Here is a 17,384-nt window from a genome sequence, read left to right as displayed (position 1 = left end):
GTGAAATGAACTCTTGCATGCAGGCTATCTCCCCTAGAAGAATATATAATGTGTGTTATATTTACATACCAGCATCATAAGTGGATCAAGACAGCTATTTCCTCTCACAATKGAAAATCTTTGCAGTGTTTTTACTTTTAGGAAGCACTAAATTAATCAAGGACAGTGTAAATAGTAGCAGAATGCTTACTGGATATATTTATATGTCCATAAATACAGTTTAATTCAGTAGAAACACACATTTTTGTTTAGGTTTCTCAGACTGTAGGGGATGCAGTTGCATGCTTTAAATGTCGCTAACTGTGATTTCTCAGGCTAAGCAGAGAACCTGCTGTGTATTACACTATCACAATGCTGCTACTCTCGTCACAGATTTGAAATCTGAATTAACCATCACTGCCTTGCTACACACACTTGCTGTGGTCTGGAGCTTCAGACCTCGGCGGGGGAGGGCCCAAACTACTTCCCAACCCGTGTGAATGTTCAATTATGATCTAATGGTGAGGAAGCAGCAAAGGAAAGCTCCAACTGGATGGTTATTAAACAAAAATTGTGAAGACTGCTTTTCAAAGTATTTCACAATGCATATTTTAAAAGCAAGTTGATAACATGTAACATCAACAAGGGAAAAACTAGGTAGTTGTAAATAATCGCAAAACCAGTTGTGATCCTCTCTTTCATGCTACTCCACAATTACTGGAGTCAGTGTAAAAAGCATTGCAGTAATTTACGACCACATAAMCCAACCTTCCTTAAACAAAACAGGTGTTTCTTACTTCAGTATCCTAAATCCAAGAAACACCTTATCCGCTAGACAGATACTACAACTCTTAGAATATTGCCACTGAAGACAAACATAAACTGTTTCCACACACTGATTTTAGTACTGCACAAAAGCACAGTTGGCAGGAGCAAAGAATCTATGAGGGTACCCACTGCTCATCTAACACTGACATCAGTGGTGGCAGCTGAGCTGAYCATACCAAGGCACTTTGCAGTGCACAAATGAACTCTAGACAGTCAGTAAAGTCTGTGGGCAGTCTGGAGAACCAACTCAACAAAAATGACCTCTAAAAAMTTCTCAGTAATTTAAAGAAAGCTACTATTTTCCAAATTAAATAAGGGGAAAATACCAATTCTAAATTCAGAGACAATTACTGTATGGAAAAAATGTGGCTGTAATTGAACTTCAGATGTTTAACAGTGGAATTATTCCCTTTTAACTTAAAATAAATTCATTTTCATAGTTATTTACATTCCAAGAAACAGGTTACTTCATCAGAGATGAACTGTGCCCATTAAAGAAAAGTATGCTGKTTTGTTTTTTTTTTTATTTTGGAGCGAAGCTTTAAGGAAAGATGATACATTAAAGAAACTGCAGTCTGCCACACAAAATGTTTGCTGCCTCTTAACTGACCTTCTTGAGCWGTTGGAACCATCCAGGTTGTGGTAGCAGTTGCCTTTTTAACACTTTCCATCTCAGTTTCATCTGTAATCACTTCCAGGGCCCCRAATTCATTGACTCTAAACTGCAAGACAAAGCAAATGGCACAGAGCATAGTAAAAAATAACCAGAAGTCTCTTGGAGTATCTTCTATTCAATATCGTTTTTACATGGTGTCCTCACCACATTGCCTATTTCCTATGTGTTTCTGCTTATCCCCATGGAATTCAAAACAAGCCTTTCTTGTTGCTATCAAGCCAAATGTGAATTCATTTTGATATCTATAAATATTAATTTGCAACAGATACCAATGCAGATGCCTCCACATACAGATCAGTATCTAACTTACAAACACAAATAATAAAAAAAAAAAAAAAATCAGGAACAGAAATTCATGGCAACATCCCCTAACCATATGTTTTTCATTGCCAGCAAAATAACGCACTCCAGACACCGAGTATTCTTTCTGAGGACAAGGGACTTGAACGAACATCAYACACCAAATGCTTCACAGAATTTTCAGCATCCTCTGAAAACACAGTACTTCTCCACTACAAAGTGCACATAAACAAACATCTCAAGGCAGTTTATGAGGTGTTTAATTACACGCTGGATGTGATATTACTGTCAGCCAGACGCAAGGCTCAACAATGCCCCACATGCTGTGCTTGCACTGCAGCACGGGGAGTTAGAGCAGTCCTGCTGCCAGAAGAAAAGTTTCTTCCCAATGCCACAGCGATTACAGCACCACCACATGAAAACAACTTCTGCTTCCCAGTCCCTATGTGGTTTGCAGGCCCAGCTGGTTGCATGGGCTCAGCTCAAGACAGTGTTTTGTCACTGATCATCTGCTCTGAACAGCAAAGGGGTGCTCTCTCTGGCCTTTGCCACAGAGAACAGGTCTTTATCAGTGTGGTGCCCTCACCAAAAGCTTTCAACATGAAAAATTACATCTGAGAGGGTCTTCCAAAGCTCCCCAATATCCACCAGACAGAATAATCCTTCATGGCAGTAGAAAGAAGTCTATTTCTGTTTCTCTGGTCAGGCCACATTTACCTTGGGAAAATGACAAAGGGAATAAGTGCCTGACATTACACTGGCCCTCTCTGTGCCACCAGAAGCTGCTGAACACATCACTCCCACTCCCACTCCCTTTGGACCCTGCTAAGGTACAGCACAGAAAATGTGCCATTCTGGCTGCAAGCAGAGGTGACACCCATACACATACCACAGCAGTGTGCTTTCACTAAACAGTCCTGCCAGCCTTAYCATTTGCAAAGAGCCAGCAGGTCCTAAGGAATGTGAACAGCTAAGAAATAATAAGCTGAGGGGAGGGAAAGGAAGAAGAGGCCCTCACACAATCATATGATGTCTGGAACTAAGATTTTTACTTGTGATCAGATATGCTCACAAGAGATATGAAAGCATGGACAAACTGTTGATRAATCCATCTGGACTGAAATACCRYGAGTTCAACTTTGAAAGGCAACCAAATGCAGTAAACAGCACGTGCTGATACTTCAGTTTGTGGAGAGACATTCATGCTGTTCCAACCAAAGAAAGGCAGCAGCGTTACTATTCACAAGAGCCYTACAGCTGACTGACACACTCAGTCTTGTTCCAATTTTAGTTAAGCTCGTTTTTGCTATTGGTGCTTTGCTGCCTCTGCAACAGGTGKATGCCAGAGGGAAAATCTTCCTTGCTTTCAAGAGCTCCAGCCYTGCAAGAGCTGTGTCACAGCAGGCAGGCTGTGAACACGGGCCAAGACACCTGCAGGGTGCTGAGCCCACAGCCGGCTGGGCACAGCGAGGGTACTGAGGGCACTGGGAAACACTCTCCCACACCCTCATAAGGGATCAGCTGGAACATACTCACACCAAAGGTATTTATGAACAGTCCTGGGGTGCCTAAATACCTGGGATATTTCTGTGTGATTCGATCAGTGTCCAGCCCTGACACTGCACGCACATTCCTGCTTCACCGTGGCCTCCCGCAGTACCCAAGGGCATCACCCCAGGTAAAGCAGTGACAGACTCTCCTGGCTCCGGAGGGCTGACTGATAGGCACCAAACAAGGGCAGACAGTGACTGGAGGGAAGGCTGCTCCCAGCCACCCTTTCCCTGGAGGCTGTTAACAAAAAGGAAAAGCTCTTCAAGAATCAGGGCACCACGCTAAGATTGTCTCAGTGACAGGGAGTAACAACATGCCTTGCCTTAGCAGTGGGGAGGGCACAACAGTCCGACTGGGCACTGCCTCACTGACCATTGTAACGCCTGGTTTTGTCTTCAGCCTCCCCTTCACCAGTGTCAGAGGCCTCTGGCCCCTATTTGGATGCAAACTTGAATTCATGTCTGCTCTCACTCCCTATTTCCCCCACAACAGCGTTGGCACAAACATATACACCAAGTTCTTTGTGGCTAACCAGAACAATGCCTCAGACCTGCGGAACCATACTCTGGTTTTACCTGGGGAGAGGAAAAAGCAAGGACAACTTGTGACAAAGGTTAATTGCTTAAAAGCAGTGTAAATACATGCACAAAGCAGCACGCTGCACAAAGATAAGAGCTRCCAGAGTATCATGCCAACTAGTGTCCACTGCTGGAAGCATGACAACAAAGGATCCAGATTAAGGGTGCTTTACATGCCTGTGAAAAAAATTCAACGCATCTSTAAGTCTCTTCTACTTAGAAAGCAGGCAACAGAAAACCTAAAAGTAAAGGTTTCATCATAACATTTCCTCCAAGCCAAAATACAGTAAGAGCAGTCCTCCCAGACACTTCCTTAGGTGTACTGACAGTTTGGAATTTCACAGCAGGTGATATAGAAGGAAAGAAACAGTGCTATTGAGCTAACTTCTGAGGATGGATTCATGGCTTTCTGAGAACTAAAAATTTGTTTTCGAGTCACAGAACTCCCTAAGTAAATATAAAAATCTGCATTGGATGAAGGGATTTCCCTTAAATCTGCCYTCATTGCATCAAACAGTAAAACTCCTCTTGATGAAAGCAAAGTCAGGCCATTACCARGTRCTTTACAAATAAATTCACAAAAAAWMCCCTGAYTTTTGTCACTTCAATGTTTTAAAGATAACAAATTACAAGGCTTGTGGGGTATAAGTTTAAACCCCTTGCCTTCTGTGAAATGCCTGTTGGCATTTTAAGTAACCTCTTAGGATAATTCTCTGTCCCACGCTATGCTGTTTTAAAAGATCAGACAGCAACAAAGAAGAGAAAGAAATCCCAACAACTTTCCTGAGCAAATTCACAGAAAGATAAACAGGAATAGATATAACCTCTGGATAGAGAATTTAACTTCCAAAGATTCATGTATAGTTGAGTCAAGGCAAAACTACATATGTTCAAGTAACCACAATTCTTTTAATAAAAAATATTGCAACTGAGTTGGCAGGATGAATCCAACGGTAGCAGGTAAGTACACAACAAAGAACTTACTCAGCTGCCTTGTCTGCAGATTCCACAAGGATCAAGAACAGTAGCTTCCTTTTAAACACTGCTAGAGATTCCTCCCACTCTGAGACAAGACACATTTTCATGTTCTTGGGAAATGATGCTCTTATACACTAAAACTTCARCTTATGTGAGTGTTAATTTTAATTTTAGTTTTTATATCCATTCAATGGATAACGAACATACTGAGGCTTAGGTAAATAATAATCAACCATTATCAATACTTTTTGAACCATTTCTGCCTGCCCACATGCAAAGTTTTTCTACAGGGACCATAATCACTTTCAATAAACATTTTCAAAAAATTAAAATTATATGAAAATTTACACAGGACTGGAATGTGTATCATAAGTCACTGATATGAAGCCTTTGTCTGTTGCAAGCAATAATAAGTATCACACAAAGTATTTCACAAATAGTAGTTTCTGAAGCAGACAGATTTTCTGTTACCAGTGTCTCTACCGAAAGTCCACTCCTGAATTTCTTTATTGAAAAGCTTCCTTTTGTGTTTTAATTTCCACGTATTCACAGACAGTTTGTACCCTTTTTTTTCTTAAGCCACATTACCCTATGGATTACACAGTTGTAGGACCCTAACCTTTACTCTCTTGGTACATGATAAAGCAGGGAATTATGTACCTCCTCAAACTGGATTTTATTAAGCTAAGCACAAGGTACTTCTGTTCTTAGGAAACTGTGCTCCATCTTCCTGTCCAGCCTGTCATTCTTGGCCCACCATGTACTGTGCTGAACCGTGGAGGTCCCASGGAACATGACAAAGCATAACACCAGAGCTGGACTGATGCTGCCTCTCCTCCAGTGGGTTTAGAACTTTTCCATTCCTAATGGAAGCGCTTGGCCTTATCCTGCTGTCTGGAAAACGCTGTAGCTTTACGTAATTTAATTAATTAAATGTTTAAAGGGCTTTTGGTTCTCTTTGTCCACATTTCATAAAAGTACTCTTGAGCATTTGTCTCTATGTGGGATGAAAAAAAAATTGTAAAAAATGCCAAATGTCTATCATATTGTAAATTAATTCTTACAAATTCAAACCTGTTGGGAACGAATACATACAATCTAGTTTCAAATTAAGTCCCCACTATCACGTGTCCAATTCTGAGCAACACAGATCAGTCTAATAGTGTTTGCTTTACTTGTGCCCTCTTGAGTTAAAAGGTCTCATCAGTTCCCACAGACGTCAAATCAGAATAAAGGTTGCTGTTGTTTTATGTATGGTAAAACTATTGCTTGGGAGAACTGACAAATAAAAATGAAGAAAAAGAAAGAACAACTGAGAACAAAAACCCCACGTATGTTAATGCACAGCTTTAAAATAAATTAGAAAAATCAGCCAACACTACCATCTACTGGGCAAGATAAGGACAAAGAGTTCACTGCAATAAAGGCAATTGTTGCTGCATTCTGACAGTAACTTCAGTAATAAAACCTATTTTGACACCACAACAGTGACTGAGAACACACACAGAAGAAAGCTGCAAAATTCTTATTATCCAAAACAGAAGTAAATTGAGTAAATGCTCAATGSTCTTTATGCCTATGAAGCAGCCAAGCTTCAAGAAAAATTACACAGCAGTTTGTCAAGAAGACTGACACGTGGGACTTCATTGATAGAAGCCAAGGAACAACACTCTGATCTCTGGCTAGCAAAAAGTTATCATCATTCTTGATGTTAATCACCATTTAGYCACAGTGGTTTCAGTGGGACTGCTCAGATAAATTGGAGCTTTTCTGGCATTTTACAGCTCCTTGTCTCTCTAAAGCGAAGGAATTATCTCTCCCCATTGAATTATCCAACTACATCCTGCTACACGCCAAACTATTTTCTTATATATTACTTAAGTTGAAAGAGTTATTAAGTGCCAGAGCTTGTCCATTTAACCAGACCCCTCTTCCCTGTGTGTATGATACACTCTTTACATGCACAATCACATACTATTTTTTCCACAGAACCCCTGCCCCAGGCAAGGGCTGGATAGCATTCAGAAAAATGAGGCAGCTGTTGGTATTTTTATACTCTTTCTTCAAGCAGTAAAGCCAGTCTTATTTACTCTACATGGTTTGAAAGCAGAACGACTGTTTATTTTCTTTTAAAAAACCCCGACCCAACAACAAAGAACATGTATCTAAAAAAGCTTTAGGCACTCTAGCAATTACTGTAACAATGCAGTGCAAAGTAAGTCCTGAAACAAAATCTCTGTTCTCAGCCACTTACAGAAGAAAAAAAAAAAACCCTCTCTTGCTAGCTCTTCATCGTTCTGAGTACTCTGCTCCTAACTTATTTTAAAGCACTCAGCAAGCATGTGACCCCTTACACTTGCCTCGTCACAAAATTTTGACTCTTTCAGGGACAGAGAACACTGGGGGAATGTGCTCCTGCACCTGACAATTCCGTTTCTTTAATGATGAGTAGGAATCCTGCCCACAAACCGCTACTCCAAATATGGCAAGAGACTTGGATAGGATCACAGGGTATCTAGGGCTCYCTAAATCACAATCAGCAGAGATTAAATTCCTCACCACGACCATGSGGCAAGGCCAGACCCACTCTCACTGGAATGATGCTGACAGCAAGCAAATCAAGCACTTTCACCAAKCTTGGACTGAGTTTAAGATGCCTCAGTAACATTGCAATAGGCTAATCCTGAAGTAACAAAGAAGGGAGAACAATTTGCATCCAAAAGGAAAGGTTTTTTTCCTATCTGGGCAGGCACAAGCAGGAAGGGATTGCTATAAAATTACATCCTTCCAAAWATAAAAATAATAGGAACAATGTCTCATCACTGCCGAACAGAAAGCTTGGGTACCATCAGAAAACACATACCTTTAGCAAGAGAGACTGACATTTCCCCAGCATACACCAATACCTCAGCCTTGTCTGCAGTAATGTTTATCTACTTTATTCTTAGACACTCCTCAGGCTCTTCGAAACCCCCCCATCCTGCTTCAAGGGCTCAAGAATTATCTTAGTACCAGAGGGCTTCCCACTGATTTCTCTACACTGAAAACTCAGTCTGCCTTATTATCTCCACTTGAGTAGGAAATTGCAGCTAAACAGACTTTCTTAAGGTGACACATAAATCACAAACAGAGCCAGAAGTCAAGGCCTGCCAAGATGACGCTTATTGATCCAGAAGTTGACCTACAAGGCAACTCTGGCTTCAAATTATTTCGGCCGGAATATTTCTAAATACAAAACACTAATATCTCATGGGAAGTCCAAGCTAGCAACAAATAAAAAATGGCTACCTGCCAAAATTTTGGTTCCAGTGAGTTGTTCAGCACTGCACCAGAAGGCTGTGGTAGAAGCAAGRGCAGTGCCAAGCTTTCCTGGGTGGRATTTACCTGCARTAATCACAAAACTAYTYYTTYCCYTYCTGAAACCCTCTGCCCAGCTGTTTACAAGTTTAACAGCATCTACAGCAAATGGCACAGGAGATTTTGTGGTAAAACAGCATGTGATTTAAGGGAAGACTACCATGACTACACATGAGGAAACCCAAATAAAGATCCAAAGGCAAACCTAAATCCAGCATTTCTTGCCTCTGCAGTTTTAACAATTTTAATAGTGTAATTTAATTTCTGGTCTTTTCTTTCTCCTTACATGAARTTGACTCATTTTATGACATTGCAAAGTTTAAACCAGAAATCTGTGGCAATGAAGCAGAGCGAGAGCTAATTAATTACATTAGGTTGCAACAGAATAAAGTTAATTTCACGTGGAAAGGACCAGGCCACTGGGCAGATCTGCTGGAGCTCACACAAGGTCAGAGAACTTTCCTTCTGCTCCCCACCACTTTCCCTGAAGAGAACCCATCTCCTCTCTGAAGCAGCACTGTCCCAATGCCAGCAGTGATTTGTCCAGTTACCAGGAGCTGATGTTTCCCACAGACACCACTCTCACGGACTCTCTCTGCCTCTCCAGACACAAAGTGCAGCACACGCCACCGTGTGAGAACAGAAATGGCTTTGCACTGAAAAAACACTGACCTAAGTTATTGCCTGAGACACTACTGATGCTTCTACAACAGCACGAGAAAAGAAGTGTTCTCAAATTGTTAATTACCTCAGGCAAGCTTGAATGCAATTTCAGAACAGGCAGGTGGAAAGATGTTCTTTACTGCCTTGAGTTACTGCACCCCTGCATCCAGAAACACAGCAATCCAAATCACTGTTACCTTCTTTACAGCCCTGCTGGAAATATCCAACACCCCTGGCCATTATTCCACCACTTCTCTAGTTTGTTTTCTACAATATTTGCTGCCCAACTTTATTTACAGATTAATTTCTTCATCATCAAATTTTAATTTTTTTTTCTTTATGTTCAAGTACAATTTGCAAGCTGGAAATAACGACCAAAATTCTGTCTACACAGTATATAACTACTCACTTTCCAAACACAGCACTAGAAAATGCATTAAGAAGTACTTCATAAACTTCTGTCACTGCAGTAGGAAGTGACTGTAAATTATTACAGCTTTTCCAATTTAATGAGTATATTTAAATCTTGAAGCCATGGTGTTACTGTGTGCACTCAGCACAGAGATTCAAAAAAATAAAAAAAAAGAGAGAGAGAAAAAAGGAGTATTTCACATTTACATTCACACCATGCAGAGTAACTGGTAAGCACTGATGTTTTTCAGATGAGCATACATTACTTTGCCTGCCACATGAAGGCATTCTGTAATTTGTAAACTATTTTAAATTCTACTGGAATTCAAGTTTTCTGTTTTATTTAAACATCTTGAAAGAACTAATATACAATGCTAAAATTTTTGTTCACAGTCTTCAGTGCATCATACTGTACAATTTTTAATTCTCCCTATTCCTTGTGTAATTTGAAATTCTAGCATTTTCCACAACTACTCACTACTTATCTGTCACACAGCATGCTCAAAGCAGTGTTCAAGGAGTGTTAACTATTTCTGCTGAAGGTTTTTAACAAAATCTGTATGAGGATGTACTTCCACAGCCTTCTCCAACTACAAGTGACAAAACCCAACAATTAACGGTACCCAAAGTCATRGAAAAATAAAATTTTCAGCATTTTACTGGTATAGAAAGCAGTGCAGGAATAAGAGATGGTGGCATGGCTCAGAACACAAGCTTGCTTTCTGATTTGGCTCCCTCATTTAGATTAGACTGGGAAGAAATGTGCAGCTCATCTCACTGAAATCATGGGAGGCATGAAACTGCCAATAGGACTTCATCCCAAAAAGAAATAATCCAAGTGCCTAATTCTGATTTAGATGTTCTTCTGTATCATAAGAAAAGTTAGATTTAAGAAATTATAATATGAGAAAAGTTGCTTTTAAATGTTTCAAGAAACATTTTGCTCTACTTACAATAGTGTTTGACCAACTTCTAGGCCTTCAGGAACTCATATTCACAAAAATAAAGTGGTTCTAAAAAGATTGGTCGCTCACATATACTAGCCTGATAGTCCCAGGCTGGATATTAATACAGCACACCACTAAAGAGATTTCTTAAAACATGCATATGGTAAAATAAGCATGAAACTTCATCATGGAAGCAGGAAAGACAAGCAAATGCTGTATGATTTATATGACTAAAAATAAGGACTTCAAGTAGGCAACTTCCTAAAACGTGCATATTAAAAAGCAGCATTTTAACATTTTAGTAGAGGTTTAGCTTAATGCTAATATGTTCATACAACATCATTCAACCGAATCTGACTGTTCAAAGACAATTTCCCCCAACATTTTAGGAAGAGAAAAGACTAAATGTGAGAATTTAAGCAACTCATTGTCTTCAATTGATATTTAGGCTATTGCTTATTATTTATCATAAAATGCCTCAGACACTCTAATCTATTACCAAGCTGTAAAAATAGAGTATTTGTATTTGAGTATCTTGCTCTCACAGTGTTTTCACCAGAATTGCCGAGTGCATTTCAATGTAAATACACAATTGTTTGATACCTTTAGTGAAACAAGTCTATTCCAATGTTTTGAAAGAAACATGCATGCATACAACAAGCAAGTGCTACATAATGTCATTTTCTCTAGGTTAAGAGCACAGTAGTGAAATACTCCGTGGTCAGGACAATTCAGGTAARTAATCCTCATTAACCCTATTCTGAGAATCCCATGAAGACCATAACATATGTTCCATGATCACAGTTTCAAGTGATTAGTCACTCTTTTAACCATCGGTATTTAGAAGCAGTCCTGAAATATGAATTATTACAATTRTCACAAAAGCTTAAAAGTCTCTACTATTTTAACAGCTCAAATTGTTTTGGTGTCTATGTAAGTACCTGGTCTGTCACTGAATCTTGATGCTCTCCAGTACAATGACCTCCTTAGGCTAATTCTGCATTGATAGAAAATATTTTTCCTTCAGTCTYAAAATGGCTCTATTTCAATTCCATCTCTTTCATCCCTTCAACMCCCTGCTTCTGTATTGAGAAAAATGCAAACAAGCAAACCAACCCCCAAATAATAACCCAAAAAGGAGCTGYCTGGCMAACACTCTGTATCTTTCACCATTCTGGGTAGACTACTATTACACCTCTACATGCACCTTCCCTAATGCTTGGACCAAAGAAAAGAATCTCTGTCTAAGTATCAAATATATGTTTGTTTTCAAATTAAAATAAATAAATAAACAAACCAAAAGAGTAACCTTAAAATTAAATTCATGCTTTCCTGAAAATGACATAGTTAAGAATCTTCTTACATGTTTTATTGAAGTTACCCCAAGCTACCTCCCAGTCCCTTCCCCTCACCTTACACAGAAACTTTACCATTTCTCTACCAACTAGTGACTCAAATTTTGCTTCAGTTTTGTTTGACACAGTGTAACCACAACTGAAAAATGCAGAAACCAGTGATTTATATGAGATTATAATATTTTCCTCCACTATTCCCTTTTGTATTGTTCAAAAATTTAAATACTATAGTTGCCTTTCACATAATATTGTTTGTCAAAATGGAAAGAAATGTTAAAAGCCTGGATTCTTTTAAAAAATACAGAACTGTTCAGGCATGTAGAAGCGGATCATAGCCTTGGCTATCATCATCACCATGAGATGAAGTCTGAAATAGGGAAAAAAGCCAGCAAAACGAATACTGAAACAGCAGCACTGGACTTCAGAGGAGGTGTATTTTGGCTTGTTCAGAGATCTGCTTGGCAGGATCATACAGGAGACCGTTTTAAAGGGTAAACAGGCCCAGGAAATCTGTCTCTCTCTCCAGGGGACTTCACACCAGGAGAACKAGGCATGTCAATGTGCAAGAAGTTAAGCAAATGTGGATGAAGGCCAACATGAATGAACTAGGGACTCCTGACTTATTTCAAAAAGGAAAAGGAGGTAAGCAGAATGTGGAACAGGAAACTTTATAGACAAGGTATACAGTGATATTGCTGTAGCATACAGTGATGGAATCAGGAAATCCAAAGCTCAATCACAGAATAAACTAGCAAAGGCAACAAGAAAGGCTTCTCTATGTGTACAGGCAGGAAAAGCAAACTACRTAATTGAAGGGAATGGATGATAAAGTGAAGGGCAGGGCTGCTGTTCAGACAGACCTCAACATGCTGTAGAAAATGGGCTAATGAGATACCATGAAGGTCCACCAAAGCAGGCATCAGGCCCTGCACCTGGAGCAGCACCTATGTGCAACAGGTCAGACCAGGGGATTACTATTTGAGAGCAGCTTTGCAGAAAACCTGTGAGCTGAACGTGAGTCAGCAATGTGCCCTGGCAGCAGAGGTGGCCAGGAGCACCCCAGGCTGCCYGAGCAAGAGGGCAGCCAGCAGGACAAGGAACGCATCATTCTCTGTCTGTAATAATGCTGATGAGAGCSTACACAGGCTGCTGTGCCTGGCAGGAGAAAGGCACTCACACTCCAGAGCAAGTCCACCAAAACAGGTACAGGCTGTGGCACATGACAGCAAGAAGCTGAGTGAATCCATTTGCTCAGACTTAAGAACAGGAGGAGAGATTTTACTGCTGTCTTGTAGCAGTTAATGGGGGGATACAGAGGGGATAGAGCCAGGTTCTTCTCTGACGTGCACAGTAGAAGGACAAGAGGCAACAGGCATAAGCTACAAAAGGAGAAATTCCAACAGCGTATCCATAAAAGGAAAAAATTACTACGAGAGTAGAAAAATGCTGGAACAAGTTGCCCAGAGAGACTATGGTATCTCYAGTCCTGGAGATAACCAAATCCTAAGCAACCTGATCTAACATGCCCTGAGGTGACCCTGAGGTCTGGGGTACTCAGGCTGGGTGGTGGCCTCAAGTTCTCTGCAAAGAAAATTATTCTGCAAATTGATTCCATTATTCTGTGACTAAAAAAAAAAAAATCAAACAAAACCATAAAACAAACAAATGAAAAACCTAAACACAAACAAAAAAAACACATTCACATCTGTATGTCCTGTATTTCAAACATTTTTTGACTCTTTACTTCAACAGTAGAAATCCTATCAGGCACCAAAAGATAAAAAATTGTTTTACATGCCACACATTTTCTTGTGAGATTTATTTCAAAAAACAAACTACGAGAAAACCGCATTAGTTTGGATGATACGAAAATATTGACTTTAATCAACAGGAAATAGGTACAGGACAGTCTCTAATATCAAAATTGCAAGCACAGCAAAAGACACCTTCTGAAGACACAGTAAGAAGTATGAGTTAGATAAAAGGAATCTTAAAACAAAGTAAAATAGTTATAATTTACTTCAGGAAACTCAAGTGTGAAAAATGTAAGCAAAATTACTACTCCAATATAATTCAAATTTCTAAACTGTACCAAGCTCAGGAGTACTCACTTTATTCATCTTTCTAGGCACCCACATGACAAAAGCACAGCAAAAATAAACTATTTTTAGAAAAAGAAAGAACTAAGAATGTAAAACCACGAGAGTCAACGACAGTACAAAAATTCTTAGTGATACAGTAATATAATGCTCTAAGTGGACTGAATTTTCACACTTTTGAGATTTCTTTGGGATTTAGTGCATTTGATTAATTCTGTCTGTATAGTGAGGCAGTGCTAATTTATGCCTTCCTACGGGGATGACGGTTGTCTGTGCCAGTACCACAAACTGAACCAAGAAACTCCAGAGCTAAAGCCTAACAGGCTACAGTCTCTTAACTCAGAACTGCAGATTCATGTTTTATTCATAAAAGCAGATACCTACCCACCAGCTTTTCAAATGCATTCTTTTGTCACTTAGTGTTTTTATTTCAGTTATTGAAAAAAATTACGTATCTTACCTTTAGGTCACTTCCTGGCAAAGTACCTATGCCATCCTTCCAGTCCATTGCACTAAATACATCAAACTCCTGACCATTTCCACTAGAGGCAGATTCATTCATGATGCATGTACTAAAAACAAACAAAAGAGAATTATCTGAAAATTCTGTAAGTGGTTTAATGCGTTTCACAGATTCGTATCAAATGCTTCCCTCCACATGCTGGCAACATGGACAACTCATGACAAGGGTGATAATAAACACTGATATAATAAAAGCAAGGGGAAATCTTTTTAAAACTTTGAAAATAATACCTGTTTCACACACTAGGAGGCAATGAGGCTGTACTGGAGAAAAAAAAAATCAAACTACAAATAAATTGACATGAGGAAAACATTTCAAGTACACTTAAAAACATCTGTTCTGGGAAAGGCAAGACATGAGTGCATGCCCATAATAAATACATTAAGAACTGATTAACAGAACTGCATTTCCTTAATACTGGATGTGAATGCTTTACCCAAGTTCAAAATTAATTTGAAGGTGTCAGTTTCCCCGTCTGACTCAGGCTACTTGAATATTCCTTATGTTTCTATATAGTTTCACTGAATTTTGAGTTGCATTTGCAAAAACTTATTTTCACGTAGAGAAGCACATGTACACCAGAGAAACCCACTGTTTTCCSAGACTTGGCTTTACTGGATCCCTCTATTTCAGAAGGGTGAATGGAGAGAATATTTATCTTCAGAAACATTGCTTCTGGACATCCCCTTCTGTGGCAAAAAAATTGCACAAGCAACAGAAGTACATCGCTCTTGCCTCTGACCCCTGGCTTCAGCTCACCRCTTGTCACTGCCACAAGGACACCACCACCGGCTGCACTGAACTCCAAGTGTTTCCAGCAGCCAATTGGGAGATTCACCAAATTCTTCCTTTCCACTTCTCACAAACCCAGCAATCTTTAAATCTGTGKCCTGGCACCTAATTTGTTCAATATGGAATCTCACTTACTAATTTTGTTTCTGAAGAACTTCTGCCCTACGCCCAGCAGCTGAAATAATTGTGGCAAAATTAACTGTCATTGTTTGTGAGCTATTAGCAAAATCTCACCACTTTTGAAATTTATACTTTCTGAACTTTTTGAAATGTAAACTTTCTGAACTTTTAAACAAACCCTTTCTAAGCTTCATACCTCATCTGGAGACTGCAAACTTTTGCTGCAAATATCAATATTTGAAATTTAAATAGATACAGAGCTTTCTCTGAGCTTAACCTTGTTTCATAAAATCTAACTTCTGACTTAGATTCCACTCTGAACCTGAAAATAGTCTCTGGAAATCCTGACTATTCACCTACAATGAATTACTTGTTATTTTTGTCATGTCACCCTTGCAGAGAAATTATTATAGTCCTGCCATTTATCAGTATTTTCAAAAAAAAAAAAAAAAAAAAAAAAAAACTGAACCAAAACAGAACAAAACCAAAAAACAAACGAACAAATAAAACAACAACAAACACAAAAGGTGCTATTTGTTCACTCCAATAACAGAAAAAAGAGCAAACCAAGCAGAAGTAAACTCAGGTCATCTAGAAGCTTTTTATTGAAAGTTTGAGGAGAAAAATGCTTAGTAAACTTCCTTTCATGAAAAACAATGGAATTTACATTGTATTCAACAGAAAAATAGTATCAATGACTGTAACATCACCATTACAGACAGATACTACTCAGGTTTGGGATAACCAATGTGAAGTCTCTCACATTTCTCGTTTGTTTCCTCTTAATTTCTAGCAGGTCTTTAAAATCCTGCACAATACCTTACTCCATAAATACTTCCATAACACTACAGCAACTATACAGTATCAGCAAGGTAACAGGAGTATCCACTGCTAAGAGGGAAAGCTTTGGCATTCCTGTTCATTTCATACGGCAAGCAGGGCTCATAGAAAGCTCTTTGGGAAAACTTTATGTATTTCACATGACAGGTCTGAAGTAAAMACAACCACATGATTCAATGTGTCTTCCCCACCTTCAGGTAATTCTCTGCAAGAAGGTATTGAAAACCGCAACATCAATATACAAATAAATCTAAACAAATGCAGTGCAAATCGAAATTCCCCAAAGCCACAGACCTCATCTTTTGAAACCACTCCCAGGCAAAATCCACCACCCTACCTCAGGGCAAGCTCCTGCAACACAAYTTGAGATCCCTGCTTGATCAGAGAGCAGGACACGGCAGAGCTCAGGCCCACCAAGCAGCACTGCAAACCAATTCCAGCAGCTTCCACYAAACTGAATGCAGCACGGTGACAGAGGCACAGTCCTTCCCTTAAGAACACATGACCCAAGCTGCTAAGGAGTACCTGAAAAATTGGATCTCTCCAGATACCCGTGAAGTTTTAAGGACGTGAAATATGCTGGTTCAAGCACATTGRTGGAACAAGCTCCCCAAGATTAGCCTGGCTAAGCAAACACAAAGCTGTGTTCTGTATTAACTCAAGTCTCTAAGTAATCTTAAATTAACATCCCGTTTAGWGGACACTTCACTCAACCCTTCTGTGGTTTATTATAGAAAACATGCTCCAGTGATTTCTGCAAAAGGTATGGCAGAAGTTGGGAAAAGACTTGGAAAGCTGTGGGGAAATGCTTCCTCTCAGGAGCTGCTGCACCACGGAGCAAGGAGCATCGGACAGGACAGCTGCTCCATCAGAAGCTACCACCTCCCATAGTGTCAGTCTCATTAGAGACACAAAAATTACATGGGGGGTGGGAGGCTTAAAGAGTCTAGCCCACTTAGGCAGGGAGTAAACGATGAAAGGTAATAAAAAATTGGTAGCAGAAATGTTCAGGGCATACTTGTCTCAAGAAAACATACAAATTCTGACTTAATTGCACCCAAGAAACTTTCCTCAGGTAACAAACAGCAATAATGATACTTTCTATAGATGTCTAAAGACATTCATTATTGCTTTCCTTTTGAAATTAACGTCAAAGGCACAATCTGTGTATGTTTCACATTCTGCAGACTTCAGAAGCGTTCAGAAGGTCACAGGGCAGTGCAGATAGAAATTAATTTACAAAAAGGAATTACTTTTAACGAAGTATCTGTTTTCAGCTTTGCGACTTTGAACAGATGAAAGATAGGCCTATATCCATCTACTAATGATAGTAAGAAAGGAGATACAGACCAGTAAAATTGTTACAGAAATGAGGTAGTAAAAAAAG

The 17,384-nt window shown here is 39.4% G+C and overlaps 1 protein-coding gene across 6 annotated transcripts in view; it reads right to left on the bottom strand.

Moving 5' to 3' along the window:
* The window catches only part of L3MBTL3 (L3MBTL histone methyl-lysine binding protein 3), a 76,909-nt gene that overhangs the window by 52,660 nt on the left and 6,865 nt on the right, over positions 1–17,384 (bottom strand). For all 6 annotated transcript variants that reach the window (XM_057364355.1, XM_057364359.1, XM_057364358.1 and 3 more), the window contains exons 2-3: positions 14,183–14,294; positions 1,418–1,529 (exon numbers count right to left, since the gene is read on the bottom strand). In XM_057364355.1, coding sequence (XP_057220338.1) covers positions 1,418–1,529; positions 14,183–14,294 — 224 coding nt within the window. The remainder of the gene's footprint in view (positions 1–1,417; positions 1,530–14,182; positions 14,295–17,384) is intronic.

The sequence above is a fragment of the Malurus melanocephalus genome, unplaced genomic scaffold (genome assembly GCF_030028575.1).
Source record: "Malurus melanocephalus ecotype Western Australia unplaced genomic scaffold, MMel_1.1 scaffold_38, whole genome shotgun sequence".
Lineage (NCBI taxonomy): Eukaryota > Metazoa > Chordata > Aves > Passeriformes > Maluridae > Malurus > Malurus melanocephalus.
Note: the sequence above shows the minus strand (reverse complement) of the source record. Positions and strands in the feature narration are given on the sequence as shown.